Source organism: Eupeodes corollae, chromosome 1, assembly GCF_945859685.1.
Source record: "Eupeodes corollae chromosome 1, idEupCoro1.1, whole genome shotgun sequence".
Lineage (NCBI taxonomy): Eukaryota > Metazoa > Arthropoda > Insecta > Diptera > Syrphidae > Eupeodes > Eupeodes corollae.
The window spans coordinates 164,681,325-164,709,062 of NC_079147.1; the positions used below are offsets into that span (position 1 = coordinate 164,681,325).

At 34.7% G+C, this 27,738-nt stretch overlaps 1 protein-coding gene across 1 annotated transcript in view; it reads left to right on the forward strand.

Moving 5' to 3' along the window:
* LOC129938550 (protein unc-79 homolog) overlaps positions 1-27,738 on the forward strand; it is an 83,646-nt gene that overhangs the window by 33,388 nt on the left and 22,520 nt on the right. The window contains exons 13-19 of the mRNA XM_056046181.1: positions 2,691-2,770; positions 3,114-3,176; positions 12,280-12,397; positions 12,577-12,773; positions 12,920-13,068; positions 26,585-27,321; positions 27,429-27,503. Of these exons, the coding sequence (XP_055902156.1) occupies positions 2,691-2,770; positions 3,114-3,176; positions 12,280-12,397; positions 12,577-12,773; positions 12,920-13,068; positions 26,585-27,321; positions 27,429-27,503 (1,419 nt within the window). The remainder of the gene's footprint in view (positions 1-2,690; positions 2,771-3,113; positions 3,177-12,279; positions 12,398-12,576; positions 12,774-12,919; positions 13,069-26,584; positions 27,322-27,428; positions 27,504-27,738) is intronic.

Below are 27,738 nucleotides of genomic sequence, written 5' to 3' on the forward strand. Positions count from 1 at the left end.
AAAAAATCAAACGGTTAACCACTTCCCGTAGTACCGGGAAAACAGATATTTGACGCGAAGGTCAGAAGGACATCAGAAGAAAAGCAAAATTCTAAGACACAAAGGAAAACACTATACTTCGCTTCTTTGTTTGACTTTCTCCAACAGCGTAGTCCTTCCTCAACAAATTTCCTCACAGCAGAACAAAATCTTCAATTTACTAAAACTTAAAAAAAGCTATCGTACAAAAATTTCGTATTTTTCAAAAAATTTGGTTCACACGATTTTCCTTAATCTTCGCTTTAGGGCGTAATCCAAAAAAGTGACCATCATCATGGTGAGCTTTACCCTTCCGTCTACTTGCCCTCAGGCAATCCTCTCGGATCTTTTGCATGGTGATCGATCTGTCTCGGTCCCGCAACTTCCTCCATCCATAAGATTGGGGTGTGCGACCGAGAAGCCAGGTATCTTTCATCGCACGCGATCTCTTTAAAGCGGTGATGCGCTCACCCCGTAGCTCTGTGAGTGAGTTCAGCTCTTCACTTTTGAACCTATTCCAGCAATGACTTTCTAGAAAATCGTGTTGAATTCCTCGCTAAATTTAGGTTGAGGAAAAACTACTTATGTCGTGTTGAAGAAGGTCGGTAGCCAAGCCTATAATTAAAGTGAAAGTTATTAGAATATTCTTGGGGTGATTTTCTATCGTTAATATTTTATGATGGGCTCTCGGCCATACTAAGTTACAGATGGTGTGACTTTCCTGCACACATTGTTGGGCATGGGTATCGCCTTCATGCCTTGATGATCTTATTCCAGCAATACGTGAGCCAACCGTCGCACAGTTTGTTGGTGTGGAATCCTTTCGCACAGTTTGGTGAGACCTGTTAAATTTGCTTTCCCAAAATGCTAGGAGAGCAGGTCACTGGCTGATGTTCCAGGTTTCTACTAAACTCTTCTAGAATTTTGGGGCCGCAGTAAGAATTCGTTAAGGGTGGTTAGCAACAAAGGAGGTGAAACTTGTTGTGGTAAAATTTACCGCAACACTGTATTGTACACAAATAAGTACATCATTGATAGCTCAGATAAAGAGTACATGTCCTAAATGACTACCCTGGGGAACTTCATGAAATTCCTATGATAAACTAAAGAGAACACAACAATTCTAAGCTTAAATGTGATGATATCATGAGAAAGTTGACCAAAAGCTTTAGAATAATCAGTGTTAATACAGACGAACTCTTGACCGAGCAAAAATGCAAGTAGATTAGTGATTGTCGAACGTTTTCGTATAAGATCATGTTTTTGATTACATGATATAATATTCTTGCAGGTAAAATTTTAAATATCATATTAACATATCATACAAAAATAAAAATCCAATAACTTTACATTATTAAAAAGCAGAGTTGCGAAATTTTAAACTCCAACTGTCAATTCGTTTAATATAAAAATAACTAAAAAGTAAGTCGAAAAAGTCCTACAGTCCTATCGTAATATTTATTAATCGATCGAGGTTCAGACCAATAAATTTCCCCTGCAATATTAGTCTTAGCTTGTTTTTTTTTGTTTAACTGTTGGAATTTGATACAACCATATTATGATTTCAAAGTTGGCTTTTAGTTTTGATCCAAAATAAAACCCAGATTTTACATGTACTGTTTTAAATTTATTTATTATAGCTTAGAATTATTATAATTATGCATGATTACCTTATTTCCTAATGTTTGGAGATTTATTATTATAGTAAACATATAATTTTAATCTTCCTCCAAAGGCTTCCCAAAATAATAATTATTATGCCCGAATTTAAGGTTTTATTAAACATTTTCATTACAGATTTGTTTTTAAAAGACCCGGATGAGAATTCTGAATATAACTTAAGTAAGACAACTTATTTAAAAAAAAAAAAAAAAAAACTATTTACTTAAATTGAGTTCCAGTATACATATACTCTATTTTGGTTCCTAAGGATTTCAAATTAGTATTATACATCTCCTTGGCTTAAGCTTTATATTAATTTTAAAACAACATTTAAAAAAAATAGATTTATAGCAAATTAATGTATGAGTATGCTTAAAATTTGTGTATTTCTGAATTTTACTGGCCCATATACAAACATACATACATATATATTTCGTTAAGTAGTAATAGTGCGTTGTTTTGCTACCAAAATATATAAGGTTTTTTCCATCTGGACATTTTTAGTAATCAATTAACGTTTTCATATAAAGAAGAAGCTTTTCTTAAACAATGATTTTTAATACTAAATCCCGATCATTGAAGACAAAAAAATGCACATACACCCGAGTGACCGAATTAAAGCAAAATTTAAAGTTATATACAAAATGATTTTAGTTTCGTTCTCTTCAACGACATAACTGTTATTACTTAATAATAATTTTTTTGAATTTTTGAGAGGTTTCAATCATACGCAGATCAAGTGGCTTCACGCTCCGCTGGTCAGTTACTTGATTTGCGCATTGTTAAGCCCAAAAAATGTTACTCCATTTTGAAAACTTATACAGGAGTCATAAATATTTATTTACTTAAGCATGTTTTTATTATCAATTAGAGCTTTCTATTTTTTCTGTGTAAAATAAATATATTTATAGCCTTTAGCGATAACGTGTGTGTGTTTATATAAACATAATATATAATTATAATTAAATTTTTGTATTCAAATTGTTTTTCCAATGTGTATATCAAAATAGGTCCAGTTCCGGTCGCTGTTTCACAACCGGAACCACATTCAGTAGGTGGAGTTTTAGTACACATGCCCCATGTTTGCTCGGTAAGGTTTTAGCATTAAGGCCAACGAATTCAAACCTTTTATAAACAATACAAACATTTTAAATAACATATTTAAAAAAAAAAATTTCAATAGAGTTTTTTAAATAGTTTTGTTTTCAGTTGGGTTATTTATTGCATTACCAATTACACTTTAAAATATAAACAAAACAATCCTTAAGCAAAGTTAAAGTTGCAACCAAGTATTTACTTTTAATTTTTAAATTTCTAGAATATTGAGATAAGAAAAAAAAACAAAGATAAGAAAAACCAACAAAATTATTTTTGATAAAAATTCGTTTTACTTCTTTTTTTGTATCTTTATTATTTTTATCATATTTTTTTAGAGCAACGATCGTGCCTGTTCTGAAAATATTGAATTGCAAAGAAATGTTCACGCCACAGACGAGGTACTTTGCAAATCATCGATTGTTTTACATTTCGTTAAATATTATTATTTTTGTATATCTACATATATCACTTTTGTATAAAACTTATACATATTATGTATAGATATCGATATCGTGGTAAAATTAAAAAAACAACAAAATTTTAATATTTATGTACATAACATAACATTTGTTTATATATACTTTACTAAATACGTATTTTCGATGTTGTAAATAATTTTATTTGTTTTTTTTTATGATTTGAAGATTTTTTCTTATTAAATTAATATATTTTTCTTATTATAGTTATTATTTCTTTTTTGTGTTTAAAAATAAGTAATGCTTTAAAATTTGTTTAACACATTCCCTCCTTTTAAAAATCATTCAACTTCAACAAAATTTTGTGTAATAATATTATATTATTAACAACATAGTATTTACATATATTTAAGAAATTGGATATGTACACATTATTTATGTACTGCATTTAAAATACTGTATTACTAAACACTGTATTTCAAAATACTGTATGTGCAAAATGCTGTAGATAGGCTGAAAAATACATACAAATAGAATGAGACACAGTATTGTGACAATACAGCATTTTGAGATGCAGTATTTTAAATGTACAGTATTTTGAAACACAGAATATTAACCATACAGTATTATGACCATACAGTATCTTACAGAATTTTAACTATACAATGTTTGAAAATACAGCATTTTGACCCACTTCCATTAAGTATCTTAAAAACAAGAGGTTCATATGAAATTGTTTAATCTCTTATATTAGAAGTTCCAATTTTCTTTTCACATTTTTTTTTAAATAACTCTAAAACCATTTATAAAAAAGGTCAACAATTCTTCAATTAGAAAAATATAGAAAATATGATATTGTTTTTACATTTATAGGTTTCATTAATTTAATGTTCATCTGGTGTCAAAGTATCTTGTAGGTGTGGTGTTTGAATATAAATTTTCTTGTCATTTGTTTAAACAACAGACATACACAAACACACTATACCACACGCACATTGCCACATTGCATGTGTTAAAAATATTTTTAATTTTGAATACAAGAATATTTAGATACCCGTTTGTATGTGTGTTGTTTTTTTTATTTTTCATACACAATAAATGTTTGTTAAAATAAATTCTAGTTTAAATAACAATATGAATTCAAAGTGTTAATGAAACATAGATAAGCCTCGCATTAAAAGGTTTACATCAATTTTTACTATTACTTCTTACTTAATCGTAGTCAAATTATTTAAATAAACGTATTTTGTATTAATTACTTTGTTTAGATTGAGTTTATAAATCTACACAAAGTTGAAATCAAACTAATAACAATAATAGGAACCCTCAAGACTTGTTTCTTACCTCTGATTGTAATAAATATGCGATCAGCGTATTATCGTATTATCGTCTCTAGGCACATTAGACCTTTGTGTCATATCTGCAAATTCCTCATTCTAAAAAACACCAGTTAAAGGGAAAACTATCAGAGATTGTGAGTGAAAATGCGTCCGCTTTTATTGAGAATACAAAATGAAGTAAAGAATTTATTCGTTATGTCTGAACGACCAGCAACCATTTCCTCCGTCGGAATATAATCGAGTGTTATGGACTACTTTCTGATTACTTCACGAACAAAATGGTATCTGATGTCGATGTGTTTCGACCGAGGGTGGTACACTGGGTTCTCGGCCAACTTTCCAGCTCCTTGGTTGTCACTGTACATTTTTATTTGGCTAAGATGATTGTATCCTAATTCTTTTAAGAATGTTAGCAAGTGAAATGCCTCTCTACCAGCATTGCTGATATCCATGTACTCGGCTCCGGTCGAGGATAGAGCCACTGTACGTTGCTTGCGTAATTTCCAAGATATTGAAGCCTTTCCAAATATAAACGCTGAACCGGTATAGGATCGACGATCGAGAGCGCAATTTCCCCAATCAAAATCAACGTAGCAAATTGCTGTAAGTAAGTAAGTAACTCTATTGAGTCATTAAAATATCAGTAATTTTTTTTTTCTTATAAACTAGATTTAACAATTCGGTCGACTTAAAGATATTTCAGACTTAATAAACTATGTTATAGTAAATGTTTTCAACATTTAGATAATTAAATTCATTGATTAAATTAAACTAAATTATTATTCAAGTGTACACTTGCTCCTGGCGCACAATCTCAGCTTTGCCTTTTCTGCTTTTTAACTTATATCTAAGACTTAAAATTAAAACTAAAAGGAATATTCTTATCTATTTACAAATGAAATATATAATTCATATACTTAGTTAACACAAGCTTCAAATACTCTTAAAGAAGAATACTATCTAAAGAGTAAATAAAACTTGTACGTTGGAAACAAAGGTTTATGTGAATGTATATTTTTAAACAGTATCATCCTCTAAAATTAAGTGGAGATGCTTTGTCAAAAAAGGGTACGGAGAGGGTTCTACTCGTATCTGGTCTCAATTAATTTATAGTTTGTTCGTTTAGGAGATTAAATGGTGATAAGTTATAATTATCATTTAAACTTGAGGATCAGTTAAAGACCTAACTAGTGGATTGTGATGAGAGCTGAGTCGTTCTATTTTTTTCAGGAGGATATCTATTTCATAGACCATCAGGGGTGTTATTTTTGTTGTTTCATATATGACTTTATTAGAATAGTATTTTTTGTTAGGCTTTCTAAATTTTCCACAACAAAATCGCAACAGTTTTCTCTCGAAAGTTTCCATTTCCTTGGCTAGAGAAGGTGAAATTGTGAACCAAATAGGAAAACCGTACAATAGTATTGGTCATATTAATGTTTTGTATATGAGTGTTTTTGTGGTACTCGACACTTGCTTGGAGTTAAGTAGTGGTTTTAACATAACTGAGACCATTTTGGCTCTATTTAAAACTGTTCTTGCATGTATATTGAATAAAAACCTATTATGAAAACTTAAACCTAAATACTTTGTTTCAGCTCTTAGAGCTATTGGTTTTTCGTTTATTTTTAAAGAGAGTGCTTTCTTTGACAGCAAGATAATGTCCCTAACCACTGGAGTTCCTAAAGCACGTTAACCCGCATTTATCTATATTGATTTTAAGTTTTCATTTTTTGAAATAGTTTTCAACATGTGGAAGTTTCTGTTATATTTTCTCCAGCGCAATACTGGGCCGTGAGTCGCTAGCCAATATAGTATTATCATCAGCATAGTGGATTGAACCTGGTTCCTCTGTAATAAGATCTGATAGATTGAAATCCAGAAGATAAATATTAAATAAGGAAGGGACAAGGATAGATCCTTGTAGAACCCCCGATAGTATAAGGAAAGGTACTGATTTTTCAGCTTTGATTGCAATCGACGTAGTTCGAGATGTGAGAAAACTGTAAAATATTTGTATAAGCCAATCTAGAAATCTTAAATTTAAAAGCTTAAATATTAGTCCATCATGCCATATCGAGTCGAAAGCTTTTTACCTACCTAACTGTACTTTACCTTAAGTTTTCAATTATCTTATTTTAAATTATTAGTAATGCATGCTCAGTAGAGCATCCTTTTCTGAAACCAAATAGGTTATTTGGAATAACATTTGCTTCTTCGGTGAAGTTATTCACATGATCTGCCAAAATTTTTTCAAACAGCTTTCCAATATTTGAAAGTAATGAAATAGGCCGAAATTTTGAAATATCTCTAGCAGCTTTGGTTTTTGCTATCGGTACCATTAATGCTTCCTTCCAAGCACGAGGAAAGTAACCATTGTTAATACAATGATTAAATATTATGGATAAAACCGTATCTAAAGAAAGAGGGCATTTTCTTAAAATGAAATTAGATATCTGATCATTACCAGCTGATTTTTTATTATTCAAAGCTATTCTAAATACTCTTACTTTTTCAGGTGTTGTAAATACATATAAATTAGGACATGTTGCTCTGTTTGAAAGAGATACATTTTTCAAATTTTGACCTAATTGAGCTGTTTTGAATTCATTTATTGCAACAGAAACTTCATTCTCAAAATTTGTATTTATTGTGTGTTCGTCGCCAGTGAAAACTGAAGAGTACAAATCTTTAAATGCATCTAATTTGGATTTAATGTCACTCAAATTTTGTCCATGGTATGTTAACATATCATTTGATATGTCAGTACCAAAATATTTTCGGCCTGTTATCTTATCAATTTCTTTAAAGGCGAAAGGAGAAGGTTTTTATTTCCTCGAGCCTTGACTGAAATGCATTGTTTACATCAATATTGACACTATCCCTAATAATTTTACTTAAGCACTGATTCTTAGAATGAAGTTGAAGATATTCGGGATTTACTCTGTTTAAATAAACCTAGGCTTGAGGAACCTAGGACATTGTTAGCAACGCATATTGTTGATGTTTTAATGAAAAATTCTAGATACGAGGACGTTCTTGGATATGGTGCGCCATCAGAAGCAATTAGATCCAGATTCAAGCAGGGACCGTTATAAAACCAATTGTGAAACAGATTTCCATTAATACTACAAACTCTGTCACCCCAGGCAGTGTGACGGGCATTAAAGTCACCTCCAATTAAAGCTGCATCATAACTACCAATTAAGGAATAAAGCCTATCAAGTTCGTGGGATAAACTATTAAAATGGCAAAGTCCATATAATGCTTTTCGAGTTTGCAAACCTTATCTTGCATTTTTCTTGACAGAACTCGGAGGTTCCCATCTTCATCACTAGGGGACATTTTCTGCAACATGACTTCAAAGAATTAAAGTTTGTCCCTGAAAATGTCTTCTTCAACTTTGCCGTTCAAATAAGCTGATGTAATGTCCAATTGTGAAATCTTAAAATTTTCTTTGGCAGCCAGAGCAATAAGTAATCTTAACGAACCTAGTCTGGTAACAGGGGCGAACGTGTCGTGGAAATCAACTTCAGATTTTTGTGAGAACGCTTTTGCTACTAACCTTGCCTTTCGCCTTTCGAGTGTACCATCCGTGGACCATTTATTTCGTAAAACTATTCTGCAGCCAATTGTCTTAACCTTATCGGGCTTCTTAACGACTTCCCATGTGTTGTTTGCGATTAAAGTTCTGAACTCCGTGTAAATGACTTCTTCCCAATCGGATTAGTTATTGCCAGAAATGGCTTGAGATATAAGGACTTCAGAAGCGTTCATTACAAAATCATCATTTTCTGATTGTACTTCACCATCGTTTGTTTCGTCAGCCATTGGTACACAGATGGCTTCTTCATTGTCTTCCACCCTGTTGAAGATTTTTATAGGACGACCTCTATGTCCAGCTCTAAATTTTGTAGGCCTTCTACGTACATTTCTGTAGGTTTTAGATACATTTAGTGTTCCTTCTTCATCTGCGGAACACTCCGCCTTTTCTATTTTCAATTTTCTCAGCAGTCGATACATTTTTAAACTGGGATTTGGCTTTTTCAGATTTAAATTCATTATTCATTATCTTTGAAGCGTTCACATCTTCCAAATTGAAACGACCATTTAAAGTATCTTCGTTAACAATAATAACAATAATATGAACACTCAAGACCTCTGATTCTAATATAAATATGCGATCAGCGTATTATCGTCTCTATGCACATCTGCAAAATCCTCAAGCTAAAAATAGCCAGTTAAAGAGAAAACCCCTACGAAAACCGTTTGTCAATATAAAAGCCAACTTTTTGGTCACTTTGCTTCGTTGATAGTGACATAGAATCAAGCGCAGATACGGTAACAAACTTAATTCTGGTAGAATGAAAATTTTTATCAGGAATAGGGTAAAATTTATCAAACCAAAAGGCAACTCATGGTTTGATTCGAGCCGTAAAGAAGTTATTAGGATCAAATATATAACTTTCCGGATTAACAAACGCCGACCCCACTGAGCAAAACCGGAATAAGTTACTACGTCTTCGTCGATTCCTACTGATTGCAATCTCGATTAATAAAACCAATTTGCTTGCAGCTCAGTCTGTCGTAAGTTCGATGCTGTCAATATGGTAACATTACTCCGCTTCTACTTAAAAGCATAAACGATTTAGAAAGTACTTAAAGATCTTGAAATACACAAATCCGTCGGTCAGGATAGTATTCCTCCTATTGTTCTGGAGAGGTATGTACTTCAACGCTGTCGAAACCACTGCGTAAGTTTTTCCATCTGTCCTATTCTACTCATCTTTCTCCGAGTGGTTGGAGAAGAGCATCTGTCTAGCCGAAAAGCCGAATCCTCCTCCCCCTAACACTATCGTCCAATAGCACTCACGTCTCTTCTTTACAAGTTCATGGAAACTCTGAATAATTATCAGCTTATGAAATATCTCGAAGAACGAAAGCTTCTTATTGACTGGCAGTATGGCTTTCGTTGCAATAGGTCCACTGGTTTCTTCTATTGCACTTGATATTTCAAAAGCATTTGATAGAGTTTGGCACTAAGTTCTCTTATCGAAAATGTGTGCTTTTGGTATTGATATATCTCTTCTTAATTAGGTTAGAAATTACCTTTCGGACCGTTCAAATCTTATACCACAAAAGAAACGCAGGTGTGCCCTACAGCACCGTTTTGTCTCCGACAGTCTTCTTTATTTTTGTAAACGACCTTTTGTCTGAAACTTCTAATCCCCTTAATTGTTTCGCTGATAACAGTTCCCTCAGCTTTTAAAATTTAACTTCCCATAGGAAGTTTTTGTAATGGGTCCGATTTTAAAATTGAAAATTTTTACATTTCTCGACGTTTCAAAGACCCTAGAGTCGAAATAAAAGATTTTTAGAAAAATGTTTGTGCGTGTTCGCGACGTTTTTTTCGTCGTCCATTTCTAAAGAACCAGAAGAGATATCGACTTCAAATATTGTGTTACACAGATAATATTGCAAAAAACCGACAAAAAACCAATTCATGTTTTTTGGCGGTTTTTTTAATAATAACAGTTTAAAAAAAATTGAAAATTTTGGTTAACCCTAAGTATCTCACGAACCAATGATGCTAGAGACTTGAATTAAATTGTATATTATATATTGATACCAAACCACTATATTTTTGGAAAAAAAACAATTAACGGTTTTTTTATAAATCGAAAAAACTGAAAAAAATGTGTCACCTCCAAAATTTTACGAATAAAAAATGATTTTATCTCCAAAACAATCTTGTGGAATGAAAAAAAAAACGTTTTTAACATTTAATAAAATTTTGAGAAAAATCGGATTGACAGTTTTTTTTTATAAAAATTAAAAACCTAAAAAAACAGTACTCAAAGTTGGTAAAAATTGAATTCCGACTCAAATATCTTTTCAAAATCTTGAGATTATGTCTTCGAGCATATTTTTTCTTCTAAGAACTATTGTTTTTAACATACGGTTAAATTTTGAGAATAATTGAATTGGCATTTTTTTACAAAATATAAAAACTTAAAAGAAATTTTAACAAAAGTTGGTAAAAATTGATTTTCGACTCAAATATCTTTTCAAAAACTTGAGATAATGGCATCCAACTAATTTTAACTTATAAGAAATATTGTTTTCAACATTCAGTAAAATTTTGAGAAAAATCGAACTGGCAGTACAAAAAAGTTACTTAAAGTTGGTAAAGATTGATTTACGACTCAAATATCTTTTCAAAACTTTGAGATATTAGCTTTAAACTACTTTCATCTTTTAAAAAATATTGTTGTCAACATTCAGTAAAATTTTGAAAAAATCGAGTTGACAGTTTTCTTACAAAAAATAAAAACCTAATTCTAAAACTTTACTTTACTTTCTGCTCAAATAGCTTTTCAAAAATTAAAAATTTTTATTTCAAAGGAAATATTGCTTTCGATATTAAACATTCCGTTTTCTTAAAAAATTTGGTAAAAATTGATGTTTCAACTGACAACTTTTTTAACCCAACACGAAAACCTACAAACTTTTAAGCAAGACAAATCGACAGACGGGATTTGATATTATCAGTGTGGGTCGCATCTCAGCTTCATTTTTCATATAATATTTGAAAAAACTTCAAAATTTGTTAAATATCCTCTGTCTTAAAAAATTCTAAACTTCTTTGGTTGTTCTTAGCATTTTTAAAGAGATGATGTAATAGACAAATTTAAAGGCGACATTCGAATTTAGGACAATTTAATCCTTAAAAAAAGTATTGTTTTGTTTGTGGAACAGAAACAAAACGTAATTCTGTCGTCCAGTACAATCCTACAGCTTCAATTCGAGCATGAGTTGAATTCTCTAATGAAGTTTTTCGAAAAATCTCTCATACTCTGCTACACAACAGCAATAGCGTCTTCGGCGTGAATACTGTACAAGGCGGCGGCTGCGCGGCGAGCGTTTCTCATTATTCGCAATACTAGAGTAAATGTGGAACGAATCCGTGTTTCCTGGAATTATCAACTCTGCTGGCCCGTTATGTCGGTCGAATATTGGACACATTTCGCGATGCGACATATCACCGAACCCTCATTTTGTTGAGAAGTCTATTTGCTATGAAATGACAAGCCAATCTGAGCATAAGTTAAGTGACAGCTGTCAAAAAAATCAACTCCGAAAAAAAGAATTGCCAGCTTGAAAACCACACACCTAAAACAAAACACCCGATACATAAGTTATATTCAAGCTTCTGCTTAGGGCAGTTTATTGTATGTATGTTAAAATTTCAATCAATCTTGAAAGTGTTCCATTAAATCATAACGAACAATCACACACATTATATTTATTATCAATGTACACAATTGCATGCACTCTTACCTCTTTTTGTATTAATCCTAAATGCTTTAATGATGATTTATTTAAATACATGTACCTGTTTATAAATTTGGATGTTGTTAATGTCGCTGTAATTTGTTGCTTTTAACCATTTTTCTTACTACCTAAACATAATGCACAAACAAATACAAAAACACAAAAACCAATTCATGTTTTGACTTTAAAAAAAAAAGAAAAATATACAAGACAACTTCCATAAATGGCAAAGTTAAATTAAAAGAGTGTGACTAAATGTGAATCAAATCAACTAACTCTATATTCGTTTATCCAGTTAGTTTAATTTATCTAAGAGTGATCCTTGTGTCTTTGCTTCATTTTCATTTTACCTTATTTCTATTTCTATCGATCTTTTTCTCCTTCTTCGAAAAATCACGTTAACTTCACAGATAATGACGGCAACGGTTGAAACCGTCTCCGAGCAATTGGACCTGGCCGCCATAATGCCATCAGAAAAAGTCGTTACAGCTGTTGCAAGATCAGTGACATTGTCAGATGCCGATGTCGGTATGTAATCCAACAAAAATAAAAATATATATCGTTTGGCAATCTCGTCGATTCGATATGCAAGTTGTTTATGCTCTCAAGACATCAAGACAATGGTTAATGCTTACAATAATTCTTCTTTTCGTTTAATTCTTTTTGTATATTTATTTTGCTACTCGATTATACTTTAACCACATTAGCAACAGCTACCGTTCAGGTGGCAAAGGCTGCAATTGTAGGCAGCAGCGAAGATGTCGATCTAAATGGCAGTGTCACAGATGAAAATGGCGATGACGTCGAGGATGGTGATGATTTTTGGCACACCTCAGTTGGAAAATTTAAATTTTCCTTAGACTCACTGCCACAAACATTACAATATATTCATCAGCTTCTGACGGTAAGTAAATAAAATAAAAGCGAGAGTGTTAGAGATTAATTAAGGAGTGGGACGTTATCGTCTTATTGTATATTTACTTATACCTTATGGGAAAAAATGGAAAGTGAAATTTCTTGTATCGACGTTTTGTTTTTGTTTTTCCATAGGAAATCCCACTTATCAAAAAGCCGGAACTCCTTTATTATATTTTGCAATGCTTGAATGTGATGTCCCTACATGGTGACGCACTGGCAAAATCTGCTCGAGAACATAGGGGATTTTTCATTTGGTGTCAGGAGAATTTACTCATAAAAAAGTAAGTAGAAAAGTCGGGTTTCGAATAAAATGTCGTAACATTTACCATTTTTGGTTAATTTTGTGTCATAAAAAGCTGAAATTATGAATGGCATTAAACTGCAGTGAACTGTCAAAATACTAATTATTATTATCTTTATTTTTTCAACATATAAAGTACAAATGTTTTAATATAAAGATTTACTAGCATGGCTAAAAATCCGTCTGCCAATTATATCTAAAATTATTACATTTATAAATTTTAAAACACCAAGATAATTGAAAATGAAAAAAGTATAAAGTATTTCAGATGTTCAAATGGTAGACATGTGCATTCAAGAGGACACAAGCGTCCACAGGTTTTTCTCAAAACCCACCTCTGTCTATCAACTCCTACTCTCACCTCCCCGCGGTGAACATCGGGTGCCTAGTACCTCAACTGAAGATTGGGTTCCAACCCCAGTGGAAAGTTGTTGGGGGCAGCAAACGAGAGAGGGGGGGAGAGGTGTTTCTACTAAGGCACCTCTCCTTATCCAGGCGGCAGCGGACGAATTCTCGAGATGGAATCAACGGTGGCGTCTACAGTTCCAGTAAGGTTGAACTACTTAGTGAACACCTTATAGGGCTTCTTCGACATATTCGGAGCCCAGACCTGTAAGGAGCGGTTTATCCGGCTCCCCTTCCTTGGAGTTATATACTAAGGATCTGGCCCTCCAGGTTGGGGGTTGTGCCGTCGAGGTGACTTCCTGGCCACGTAGAAAATACCTTAAGTTTCGAAGCACCAACAAGCCTCGGATAAGGACAACGAACCTCGGATATGTACGTGGAATGTTAGATCCCTTAACAGACCACGTGTAGCCGAACAATTAGCGGAAGCCCTAAACTGCTGCAAGGTAGATATTACAGCCTTCCAGGGAGTGCGATGGGATGGACCGGGCAAACGCAAACTAAAAGACTGCGATATCTACTACGGCGACTGATACCGAGAACAAAGACAGCGTCTATTTGGGTGATGATTTGTTGTTGGAACTAGGCTCAGGCAAAAAGTCTTGAGTTTCAACAGTGTAAGCGAGCGCATCACGACAATCCGCATCAAGGCTAAATTCGCCAACATAAGCCTAATATGCGCGCATGCCCCAACAGAGGACAAAGACGACAACACCAAAGATATATTCTTCGAGCTCTTGGACAAGACATATGAGCAGTGCCCTGGCTATGACATTAAAATTGTCTTAGAAGATTTTAATGCCAAGCTAGGAAGAGAAGACATCTTTGGTGGGATAATCGGGAGATACAGCCTGCACGACACTACCTCCGACAACGGATTCAGGCTGGTCGATTTCGCTGCGGGCGAGACGTTCTGGTAGCAAGTACGCAGTTCACGCATCTCAATATCCACAAGGGGACATGGAAATCTCCTCCACATTGCGATCGACGCACGACACTTCTCCAGTGGGGACATGGAAATCTCCTGATCAATCAACCGTCAACCAGATTGACCACATTGCGATCGACGCACGACACTTCTCCAGTATCCAGGATATCCGAACATACCGAGAGGCCAACATTGACTCGGACCACTACCTCGTTGTAGCCAAGGTACGGCTACGGATATCAAGATCCAAGCCAAACCAAGGAAGTACTGTGAGAAGATTCGACGTTAGACGGCTACAATCGCAAGAGACTGCCATGTCCTTTTCCGATCGAGTCTCTAATAACCTCCTAAGGAGTCCTATGCTTCCTGCATTAAGCATTGAAAACGAAAGGCAAGCGCATGCAGCGAAATAAGAGGCATTCAAAACAGCGCTGCTCAAAAGGAAAAGAGCTGCTCGCGAGGTCTACGAGCAGAAGAGGAGAGAGGAACACCGGCTTCTTATATGGAAAAAATAGAGCATGAGGAGCGCGCGATCGAGCAGATAGGGGGATGTCACAACAGGAATGAGGTTCGTAAATTTTACCAAAAGGTAAAAAAAACCTACCAAGGTTACCAGCCACGATTCGAAGCCTGTAAAGACGATCAAGGGAACATCATAGTAGATCCGCACTCAATGCTGAGAATATGAAAAAATCACTTCTTCAAATTATATAACGGCGATGACGAACCGAATTCCGCTGTAAGGGAGATAGAACCACTCAACCTGGGCGACGCAGATCAACAATTCCGCCTACCCGACCTTGACGAAGTGAGGATAGTTATATCTAAACTTAAGTCAAACAAAGCTGCTGGAGCTGACGGCATCACCGCCGAACTATTCAAAGCAGCAGGCGATGACTTGGTAGGGAGCATGCACCAACTCATCTGCAAAATATGGTCGGAAGAAAGCATGCCCGATGAGTGGAATCTCAGCATATTGTGCCCGATACATAAGAAAGGAGACCCTCTAAACTGCGCCAACTACAGAGGCATCAGTCTCCTTAACATTGCGTATAAGATCCTCTCTGCCGTATTATGTGAACGTCTGAAGCCATTCGTCAACAACCTGATTGGTCCTTATCAGTGTGGCTTCAGACCAGGAAATTCCACTATCGACCAAATATTCACACTACGGCAGATCTTGGAAAAAACCCAGGAGCTTCAAATCGATACCCACCATCTCTTTATCGATTTTAAAGCCGCATATGACAGCATCTATAGGGAAGAGCTCTACCGAGCAATGTCTAGTTTTGGCATCCCTGTCAAACTTATCCGTTTGTGCAGAATGACGATGGAGAATGCACGCTGCTCTATCAAGGTCGGAAAAGATCTTACCGATTCATTTGATGTCAAAAAAGGTTTTAGACAAGGCGATGCACTGCCATGCAACTTATTCAACATCGTTCTGGAAAGAATTGTGCAAGACTCAACCGTCCACACTAGACGCACAATCTTCCAAAAGTCCATCCAATTACTCGGATACGCAGATGATATTGACATAATTGAAAGATCAAAGCGTGATCGTCAGTGGAGCGTTTTTGAGCATTGCGACGGAAGCGAAGAAGATGGGTTTAGTGGTCAATGAGGGCAAGACCAAGTATATGCTGTCATAAAAAAAGGACACAAGGACGTCTTGGGCAGAACGTCACCATGGACAGCTCAGCTATAACTTTGAGGTAGTTAAAGACTTTGTCTACCTAGGCACCGCTATTAATATCGACAACGACACCATCGCTGAAATCAAACGAAGAATAACTATTGCAAATCGCTGCTTCTTTGGACTAAGAGGGCAATTGAAAAGTAAAGTCCTCTCTCGAGCATGTAAAATCACCATCTATAAGACACTCATCATCCCGATTCTTATTTATGGCGCTTAGGCCTGGACCCTGTCAAAGAAAGATGAGAGCGTCTTAGGATGCTTCGAGAGAAAAATTCTTCGGGTGATTTTTGGTCCCGTACGTATAGATGGAGAATGGAGGAGAAGATATAACGACGAACTGTACGAGCTGTACAGCAACACTGACCTAGTAGAGCGGATGGACATCAACGCTGAAGGTCTTCGAATCCAATCCCGAGGGACGGCGCAGTAGAGGAAGACCGCGACTCAGGTGGCGCACCCAGTTAGGAGAGGACCTCAACGAACTTGGCGTGCGAAATTGGAGACAGCTAGCTAGGGACCGAGCTGGCTGGAGACGCTTGTTGGTTGAGGCCCAGGTTCACCCGGACTGTAGCGCTACCTTAAGTAAGTAAGTATAGAGTATTTCAACATTAAATATAATTTTGCCAGTTAACAGAGACATATTTTAACAAAATATCATTAGAGTGTAAGACTTTATTTTAATCAGATCTTATTAAAACTAATAGAAACTAATATAAATATATTGCAAAAGTTACATTTAAAAAAAAGGGAAAAATTTAAACTAGTGTATTTAAATTTAAAAAATTGATAAATGAATTGATTAAAGAGTAATGGTAGATTATTATCATTATTTTTCCAAGCTTTATTCACTCATTGATACTTTAAAATTTACAATAATTTTATAATTACCATTTGATTGAATATATTTACATTACATTTAAACAAGTATGTGTACGTAAAATTGATTAAACTACAAGAAACAAATATTTCAATCAAGGTTTAAAACAAATTTAAATATATACATTATTTGAAAAGAGAGGATTAATTTTAGGTTATCTGAGCATAAGCCTCCCCCAGACTTCTCCATCTTCTTCTATCTAGTGCTTCTCTCCAATAAAGTGGGCATATTTTTTGGATGTCATCCTTCCAGCGTTTATGATATCCACCTACGCTTCTTTTGCTTTCTAAGGGTATCCATTCGGTTACTAATTTTGTATATCGATTATCAGGTGTACGTATTACATGACCTGCCCATTCCCATTTGAGTTTCTTAAGCCTGTGTCTAACGTCTTCAAAACTAGTTTGACTTCTTATATTCTGATGGTTAATTTGCTGGGCAATATGAACGTTCAAAATAGCTTTCTCCATTGCTCGTGTTTTTCGTGACTTGCCAAGTTTGGCACCCATAGGTGAGGACTGGAAGAACTGTTGAGTCAAACACATATTTCCTTGTTTTTTTTTCGAAATATTCAATGTAAGAAGATGCTTAACGTTCTAGAACTGCCCCCAAGCGTTCGTCATTTGCTGCTGTATATCCTTTTTTTCTTTCTCTTTCAATGAGATAATCTGACCAAGGTATGTGTAGTCTTCAACGTATTCTAATATATTGTTATTAACACTAACTGGATCAGAAACACCATTTGTCATAATTTTAGTTTTCTGTTGATTTGTTGACAACCCAATATTTCCGCATTCCGAGTACAGTTCGTTCAGCATCGTTTGAAGTTCTTCTCTGCTGTTTGCGATAGTTATAATGTCATCGGCAAATCGGAGGTTTGAGAGACATTTGCCATTTATCTTCAATCCTTTGTCTTCCCAGTCTAGCTTTCTAAACACTCCTTCTAAGGCTGCGGAAAAGAGCGAAAAATCAGATCTAAAACCGACTTGTTCAAAAGGTTGATTTAAATTAAGATTAAGGGATTCAATTTTAACTGAAATATGGGTTCACCGAATGCGCACAACGCGAGGAGGTGTCCCTATGTTTGTTAAAAGTTACAGTGGTGCTAGAAACATCCCGGATTTTTTTGGTCAAGTTTATTAATCCATGTTTTGCTACCCAAAAATGTAAACATTTTTTTATATTTTCTATAATGTAATTAGATAAAAATTAAAACAAGTTAAAATAATCCACACAATAAATGATGGTAACAAAAAATTAAATAAATTCGTCTGCCAAAAAATAGTCGGATTTTTGTCTTAAATCTTAAAAATTATTAATTTGTCCAGTAATCTTTTTTTTTAATAACTTCTTGGCATCGACGAGGCATTGGCATGATTAAATTGTCGATTATAGAGGCAAGAATATTCTCCCTCTCATTCTTCAAAGCTTCAAAAGTGAAATGTGCGTTCTCTTTCCAACCCTCCTTTTTAAAACTTCTTAGATTGGGACGGCCACTCTAAGACACAAATATTTGTTATTGCAAACCACTCTTTTAGCAGCTTTGAAGAATGTTTGGGATCATTATTCTGCTAAAAACCCAACTGAAAAGCATACTTTTCCATTTGCTTATAGTCCAGTTCAGATGATTCTTTGCAAATTCAACCCTTATTAAATGTTTTAATTAAGTTTAATAAATATGATTTAAAATCATGAAAATGAAAATAAAAATAAACCAGCATAGGAGTTCATATGCGTTTCGCCCCGATGTAATGGTTGGGCTCATCAGAGGATGACCATTACACCTTGTCTTGACGCATATTTTCTCGAATTAATCGAGATTCCATATAATCTGAGCTACATAGAGCTACTGTGAATTATATGGTTGCTACAAGTCTTCAAAGAAGATAAATTGTAGCTATTTTTTATGACTTTCTATGGGACTTTTGTTTAATTAAGAAACTGAAAGTCTTCCCGATATCAAGCCTTTTGATCGTTTTAAGTCAATACTTGGCCATATTTGCTTGATTGCTAGGCAGGTGGTACTTTGTGACCATCTAGCATTTGTTGTTTCTAGAGCATATTGCTTGAGAAGATATTTGCATGTAGCAAGTAGTGTTCCTATGTTATGTTTTTGTCTAACATGAGGCAGAAGTGTTCCATTTTTGGCGAGCTCATCGGCTTTACAATTTCCCGGAATGTCTCTGTGGCCCGGCACCCAAATGAGGTGAATGTTAAACTGTTCCGTCATCTCATTCAGAGATGACCGACAATCATGGACTGTTTGAGAGTTTGTGGAGACAGACGCGAGAGATTTAAAAGCGGCTTGGCTGTCTGAAAAGATTCGTATATCCTTACAAGATATAACGTTTTCTTTGAGCCAGGTGTGCTTCTTTAATCGCCATTACTTCGGCCTGGAATACACTACATTGATTGGGAAGTCTATAGGATAGACTGAGATTCAGGTGTTCTGAATAGATACCACTTCCAACTCCGTGATAGGCCTTTGAACCGTCAGTATAGAAGTGTAGCGCATCGTCTTCCAGGGATCTCTCATCTTCCCAGGAGGATCTTGAAGGGATGGACACATGGAAGCTTTTACCGAATACTATTTTTGGGGTGGTATAGCTAAGCGATCTGGGATAGATCTGAAACTGTCTAGAATAGTAGTATGTCCAGTATTGTTACTGGTCCATTGAGAGGTGGTTCTAAGCCTTACACATGAGTTAGCAGCCACATTTTTGGAGAAGATGTCAAGTGGTGTTAAGTTTAAAAGCACTTGCAGTGCTGCGGTTGGTGTTGAGCGAAGTGCTCCTGTGATGCACATACCTGCTGACCGCTGGACTTTGTTGAGCTTATTTAGATTTACCATCTTATCCAGTGCGGTCCACCATACGACAGCTCCATAAATGAGTATCGATCTGATTACCAAAGTGTATAGCCAGTGGGTTATTTTTGGGGAGAAGCTCCATTTTGATCCTATGTACATGTGTCGATGGATTTTCAATCAATTTACACCACATCTTACGGAAACTATCAAATTGATTAAAGATCTTTTGAACAAACATGTTACATTAAAAACGTGTCATTTGAAATCTCGATGTCCTTTTGTCATAATAAGCGCACACTCAAAGGGATAATACTACCCTTATTATGTAGACACAGGAGAGGGAGAGAGGGATTGAAAGGAGGTGTCGGTGCACATTGGTTTTGAATTCCTGAATACCGCAATGGCTGGGAAAGACAGAGTGTGGCAAGGGAATCCACATTCGCATTGTACGGCTAAAGAACGAATCTCTGTACTTGACAGTACGACCGAAGTTGGGCTCGAGTGTATATTGATGAGCATTCCTTGAAGCGCGAGTATTACGATTGAACTGTTTAAGGGAAGGAATGCAACTGGATATTTTTCTAGAGCATAAACCATTAAAATTACGGTAAAAGAGAGTGAGACAAGAAACATTTCGACGATGTTCAAGCGACGTAAATGATCTTATGATGGTAATGGTTCAATACTGTCCTAGAGGCTTAAGTAAGTTGCAGGAGCACCAGTCCAGATATGAGAGTTATACTCAAGCTTTGGACGTATATAAGTCTTGTAGATAACAGCCAGATCAGAAGGGGTGAAATATTTCTTGCATCGCCTCAGGAAATCTAAACATCTTGTGGCATTTTTGGCGACATCGCGTATGTGAACGTTCTACAAAAGGTGGTTGGTGATACACATACCGAGAATATCGAGATGTTCGATCTCCTCGATGCAAGTGTTATTTATGGAGGAGTATATTTCGCTTTGAAGATACAAGACAGCATTGAGATTTCGAAGCATTAAATTCCATGCGGTTTCTTATTCCTAATTGTACAATGCTGTTTAGGCCGGAATTTAATGAGCTTATCATATTTTGTAGTACCCGTGGCATGATGGTTAGTGCGTTGGACTGTCATGCAAGGGTTTTGGGTTCAATCCCTGCCTGTACCACCATAATTTAAAAAAAAATGTATTTCGCTTGTACTGCCTCTTGCGAGGAATTGATAAATTCTCCGAGAGTAATTCTTGTCATGAAAAGTGCTTTCTCAAATTTGCCGTTCGGATTCGGCTTTTAAACTGTAGGTCCTTTTCATCCCTGACAACAGTACTCGCACACAGGAATGGTTGCGAGTTGCCAGTCACTAGGCCCTAGTGCCCAAACGGACTGCTGCGCCACCCAATCTATTTATTTATTTATTTATCATATTTTGTCGTTGCAGTTCCACATCCGAAGAAGAGGGATGTGAATCTGAAAACGTATATGAAAAGCTAAGAGTACTATCGTTAGTGAAACAATGTATTGGATTAGAAGTTGCAGACAGGAGGTCAATAATAAAAATGAGAAAGAGTGTTAGAGATAGAGCTGAGGCCTGGGGCACAAAAACATTTATTTTGTGGTTTTCAGACTTGAATCCATCCCATACAACTTGTATAGAACGATTCGACAGGTAATTACTAATCCAATAAAGGAGGGATTCATGAAAACCGAAAGCACGCATTTTCGATAAGAGAGCCTGATGTCAAACCCTATCAAATGCTTTTGAAATATCAAGTGCAATAATCTTACTTTCTCCAAAACTATGTGAAGATTTGTTCCACTGTTCGTTGAGATGAACCATGAGATCACCAGTGGACCTACTCCTACGAAAGCCGTATTGTCGGTCATTAAGAATCTTTCGATCCTTGATCCTTGGCTCTCTGCGGATATACGTAATGCTATTAAGGTTAGAGAGGTCTCATACCGACGTGTTTAAACGGTTACGTAATTCTATGAAAGAAATCGAAAATTATCTCCATCCCAAAACAAGGAAAGAATAAGGAATATAGACCGATAGCTATCCTATCTTTTTTATCTAAACTTTTTGAAAGTCTGATAAGTAACCAGATAAAATATTATATTAAAGACAAGCAATTTTGAATCCTGAACATAGTTGTGTTTTAGCTTTACTCAACGTATCTGATAACATAAGACAGGCTTTAGACAATAAAATTACAACTGTTATAACCTTGCTTTATTTTTCAAAGGCATTTGACTGTGTAAACCATAATCTTCTTTGTGATAAATTGATGACCCTAGCTTCTCTGACACAACTAACAACCTTATTTACTCATATTTGACCAATCGTTTGCAAGACGTGTCTTGTAATGATAGAATGTCCTAGTTCCTCACTGTTAATAATGGTGTTCCTCAAGAATCAATCCTTGGACCTTTACTGTTTTCATTGTTCATTAATGACCTGCCCTCTGTTCTGTCTTACTGACAGTTTCATATCCATACAGATGATGCCCAATTATATATTACGTTTCCTGACATGATGCTTAAGGATGCAATATCTAAAATGAACATTTATTTAAAGTCTATATATGATTGGTCGACACGGAACGGACTTAAACTCAATCCTGAAAAAACGAAAGCTCAATTTCAATAAACAAACCAAACGCAGATTATTTATCTACCGATTATTACTATAGTTTAACTAAAACAAAATAATACATTGATTCTAAAACAGATTACATAAATATTTATGTAAGTGATAGCTTCAGTAGCAAACCGGATAAGAACTTTCCAACCTCACTCACCATTTTTAGATTAAGATTAGATTAGATTTATTTATTCATTTAATACTTAAAAACTATTTTACAAAAGTTTATATGATAGAAATATATATAGAATAATAGTGTTCATTCTGTAACTTTGGAAGTTAGTGGTGAATGAAACATCAAAAGCTTTATTTATAATTCAAATAATATCTGATGTGGGGTGACAATCAGTGTTTACAAAGTTTAATGATATAATGAAGAAAAAATAGAGAGACAAAAAAAATTTATTTTACAATTACGAAAATGTTTTCAGCAAAATAATGAATACAAATTTATGTACGTAGAAGTTCGTGACCTACATTAACAATTTAAAGAAAAGAAAAATAGCTAATATTTTGATAAAAGATTCAATACAATTGTAATTCAGATTGAATAACCAGTCTTTGACTTTTTTAATAAAAGAAGTAAAACGAAGAGTCTCTCTGATACATAAAGGCAATTTATTAAAAGGATATGGAGCTGTGTATGTATAAAAATGTGAAAAATGAGTTTTATGAGCAATTGGAACATTTACTAATCTCAAATTATTTATCCGCAAATTATACATTTGAGAACTCCTACTCGGAATGTTACCGCTTTGTTTAAAAAACTCTCTTAGAACTTTAAATACGTAAATGTCTCATTGGAAGAATTCGCAAATCTTTAAATAAAGGCAAACTTTCAGCTAACCGATTCTTTTTGTTAATAATTCTAATTAAGTGCTTCTGAGCTATCAGTAAAGGTCGAAGAGAGTTAGCATACGAACCACCCCAACAAGTGATCCCGTATTGCAATATCGAATGAGCAAGGCCATAATAAATTCGAGTAAGTACTTTTCGAGAACAAAACTCTTTTAAGAGATACATTTTACGCGTGACCAACATCATGTATGTTTTTAACGTTTGGATATGAACTTTCCAATTCCAAAAAGATTATAATCGATCGCAACGCCAAGGTATTTGAAGTGATCTACTGATTCAATTTTGAAACATTTTTCAGAGCACTGCAAGCTTTTAAAATTTGTTCTACCACAATTGTGAATAGGTAATGCAAATCGATTACAGTCGTAGGCATGAAAACAGAGGTTATATTCTTCTAAGCTATTTCCGGATAATTTAAAAGAAATTAGTTTAGTTTTCTCACTAACGATTAATTTATGTGAGGTAAACCACAATCTTAAGATTTCAAGATCTTCCTCAATATTAACAACACATTCAAATAAGGTTTTACATTCATACGTAAATGCGATATCGTCAGCGAAAGCAGTAGGAATACCATTAAGTTTAAATTTAAGGAGAGAGTTGATGTATATAAGGAAAAACAGTGGGCCAAGTACAGAACCCTGTGGTACACCATTTCTTAAATTTTTTGATTCACTTAAAATTCCATTGACATTTACCATCTGCTTTCTGTCTTTTAAATAAGATTGAAGCCACCGAAAAATATGACCTCGAAAACCAGCATTGTATAATTTATGAAGCAATAGATCATGATCCACCATGTCAAATGCCTTTGTCATATCAATAAATAGACCCATGGTTGCTTTATTATAGTTAAGACTAGCATACAGTTGGCTACAAACCCTCAATATGGCATCTTCCGTTGACATACCTTTTCTGAAACCAAACTGATTGCTGCAAAAGAAGTTAAATTTATCTAAAAACGACACAATACCAACTTTTAGTAATTTTCCAAAGATCTTAGAAAAAGTGGAGAGGAGAGATATAGGTCTGTAATCCGAAATCTTTTTTCTGCAACCTTTTTTAAAAAGTCGTATAACCTCCGCGCATTTAAGGTGATCAGGAAAGCAACCCCTATAAATACTTTGGTTGAATAAGAAACACAAGACGTCTACTACGTAGAAGGCAATATGTTTCAAAAATACACTTGATACACCATCAGTCGTGCAAGAATTTGTATTTCTTAAGCCCAAAATTACATTATAGATTTCTCTCGAAGTTATCTCTTCAAAAACAAAGCTGATAACTTGGATATCTTCGAAATCTGAAGAATTTGAGCAATTGCAGGTATTACAGCTGTCGGTTGCAGGTTTAAGCTTTTCAGATATTTCTGTGAAATAATCGTTAAATTTATTAGAAATAATACAATAATCTGATATTGTTACTCCGCCAACTTCTATTTTAGAAATTTCAATCCGATTTCTTTCAGTCCCTAAAATTTTATCAACTACTCTCCATTCTTCTCGTAAATTGCCATCAGCTCTTGCAATCATATCGGAGTAGTAATTATTACGAGTATCCTCTATCTTTTCAGAAACAGTTTTGCATACATTTTCATAATGTTTTTTAAGTTTTTTATTTTTTGGATGTTTCTTACATTTCATGCTAATTTTTGTCTTCTTTTTAATTTGATTAAGAAGATAAGAATTCATCCAAGGCTTCAAAAATGTTTGGCTACTGAACTTTTGCCTAGATACAAAGGAACATGATTTTATGTGGTTTTGTAAAATATTTATAAACTGATCAAATGCAATGGAAGGGTCACTTTCTAAATAAACTTGATCCCAGAATTCGTATTTCAAGCATTCTTTTAATAATTCAAAATCAATTTTATATTTCGTTTGATTAGCGGTTGGTTTCAGTTTCTCAGAACTTATATGAACACTATGATAAGTAAGCACAGTCATTCTGTGATCAGTAAGCTTAAAATCATGGACACTACCACTAAATAAGTTTTTATTATTCTTATGAGATCTTAAACAAATGTGATCAATGCAACTTTCAGTTGAATCGGTCACGCGGGTAGGTTCGTTAATAAGACTCTTAAGACCATTGGAAGCCGTTGTAAACAAATAGTTTTCGGAATCAATATCTAAGTCATTGAGTATATCAATATTAAAATCTCCCAAAACAATTAAATTTTTTGCCTTTATCGTTTTAAGAATATTGCTAAATTCGTCAATGAATTTTTTTTTATTAAAACCATGTAATCTATATAAGCACAGTATAGTATAGTTAAAATTATCGAACACAATCGTTAGATTCATTGAGTCAGCGCTAGTTAGATTTAATTTCGAACAATTGCACATAAAACCATCCTTAACATACACAGCTACACCTCCAGCAGAATATGAGTTATTACAATTGGCAAATAAAGAGTATCCCGGTATATTATATAGGTATATTATATTTACAATTGAGTTACTCTCTTCTGTAGAAATAAAGCTTTTCCTAAAGTATAAACGTCGAATTTCATTGAGTATTGGACATCTCGTCTTCGAAGTGATAAACGTTTCCGAATTGATTAAGGTTGCAAAGATTACAATTATGATTTATATCAACCCAATATGGTCTGTAATTTAGCTATAGCATTTCATTTCGGATCTTAAATATTAAATTCATCTTGTTAACTGTGAATTCTTTCCGAAAATAGTTAGATTCCGCTAAACAGTGATTCAGTTTGCTGTACATCGTTCTTGACATGTACTCTTTAGCATGGTTCAGAGAATTTTGAAATATTTTTTTGTCAATTGCTGAGATGCAGTCATAGAATTCATCCTTTCATGACCCAAAGTTATTCAAAGCTAAATTCAATGTCATATAATATTTAGCAGCCAATTCTTGCCAATCTTTGAAGTAACAACGCTGAAGTGCAATCATGAGTACTTTTCTTTAAAGATTATTATCACATCTCTTTAAAACTTTGACAATATAGCCCGCATTTGCCTAAAGGTTATTTAAGAGAATTGGCGGTAGTCCAGATTCGACATATATTGCATAGTAAGGTGTGTTTAAAGGGATCTTAAATTTTCAAAATTTCTCGGAATTGAATAAAAATGCACATTGAAAGATTTTTATATTTGCATATTAATAAATTGACACATTTGCCTATATTCAAACAATCAGTAATATCAGCCATCTTAGTTTTATGGACGGACTTCCAGTTTCCCACTTTTAATTGGAGAACTCTCTTAGTTTACGTTTCCTAAAATGTTTAAACCATTGTTTTAAATTATTTAATATTACTTTTTCTTTTTCAGTTTATGGGAGCTTTGCAATGCTGAACACTCACATATCTGCCAAGCAAGCGTCCCTCTCTTGCTTCACTGTATTACGCTTCCCCTTGGATCTGATGTTTTTTGGCGGGTAGTTCAGGAAGCTTTCCATGACACAGATTGGCGAATACGATTTACTGCTGTTGAACGTGTAACTGTTATCACACGTTTCATGGACTCGACTCCTCTCAGAACTGAGGTTGGCCTACAAACAGCAATGGCAACAGCATTTTGCCATCTCATAGCCAGTATGGATGATATAAATGTCTATGTAGCCCAACGGTCCACACTCTACATAGGAACCATTCACGATACTGCTATTCGATCACTGCTTTTCTGTCTTGAATCACAGTTCGACTTATTCATAGTTGATAGACCAGTTGTACTACAATCGCTTTATCAGCTACATAACTCATTGTCTGACCGAAGGGTCTTAACATGGGAATTCTTTTTGAATCGTTTCGACACGCTCTTTGTTGAGGCTCAAATCAGTTTGGAAAAGTCCGGTGATATTTCGTATCTTCGAGATTTAAGAAATTCAGAAAATGGAAGTGAAATTCTCTCTACGAAAATACTTAAAGCAAGAGAAGCTCTTAGCCAATCTGACACAAGTGGCAGCATGGCAAAAACCCTAAGCGCATCATTTGGTACTAAGTGGCCATACAAGAGGACAATGTCAGCACCAGCAAGTATGGTTCCGCGACAGGATTCGAAATTCAATTGTAAGAGTATGTGTTTAATAGTTCCTTAAATTATCATTTTTGTACTTCCTTCAATACTAAGTGGAAATTTCTGTTTTTATTTTCATTTTCATGTAAATCGAACGTAGCCGAAAAAGAGAAGATCTATAGTCGACAAATATCAGCCCCCATACTTAAACGGAAGACATCGCGTTTTGGATTGGGTCAGTTTTTAAGTTCTAATACATCTGCATCTGTAGGCAACCAACTTATGCACGGTTCACGCTATGGGCATAAAGTAGTTCAAAATTTAGCTCATGCATCACAACCACCACCTTCAACACCACCACCACATATACCGTTACCTTCAACGTCTCAATCTTTTCACGCACAAGCACTCCGTTCCCCGCTTCCTTCTCAATCTAGAAGTTTAGAAAATTCAAATTTTCAACCAACACC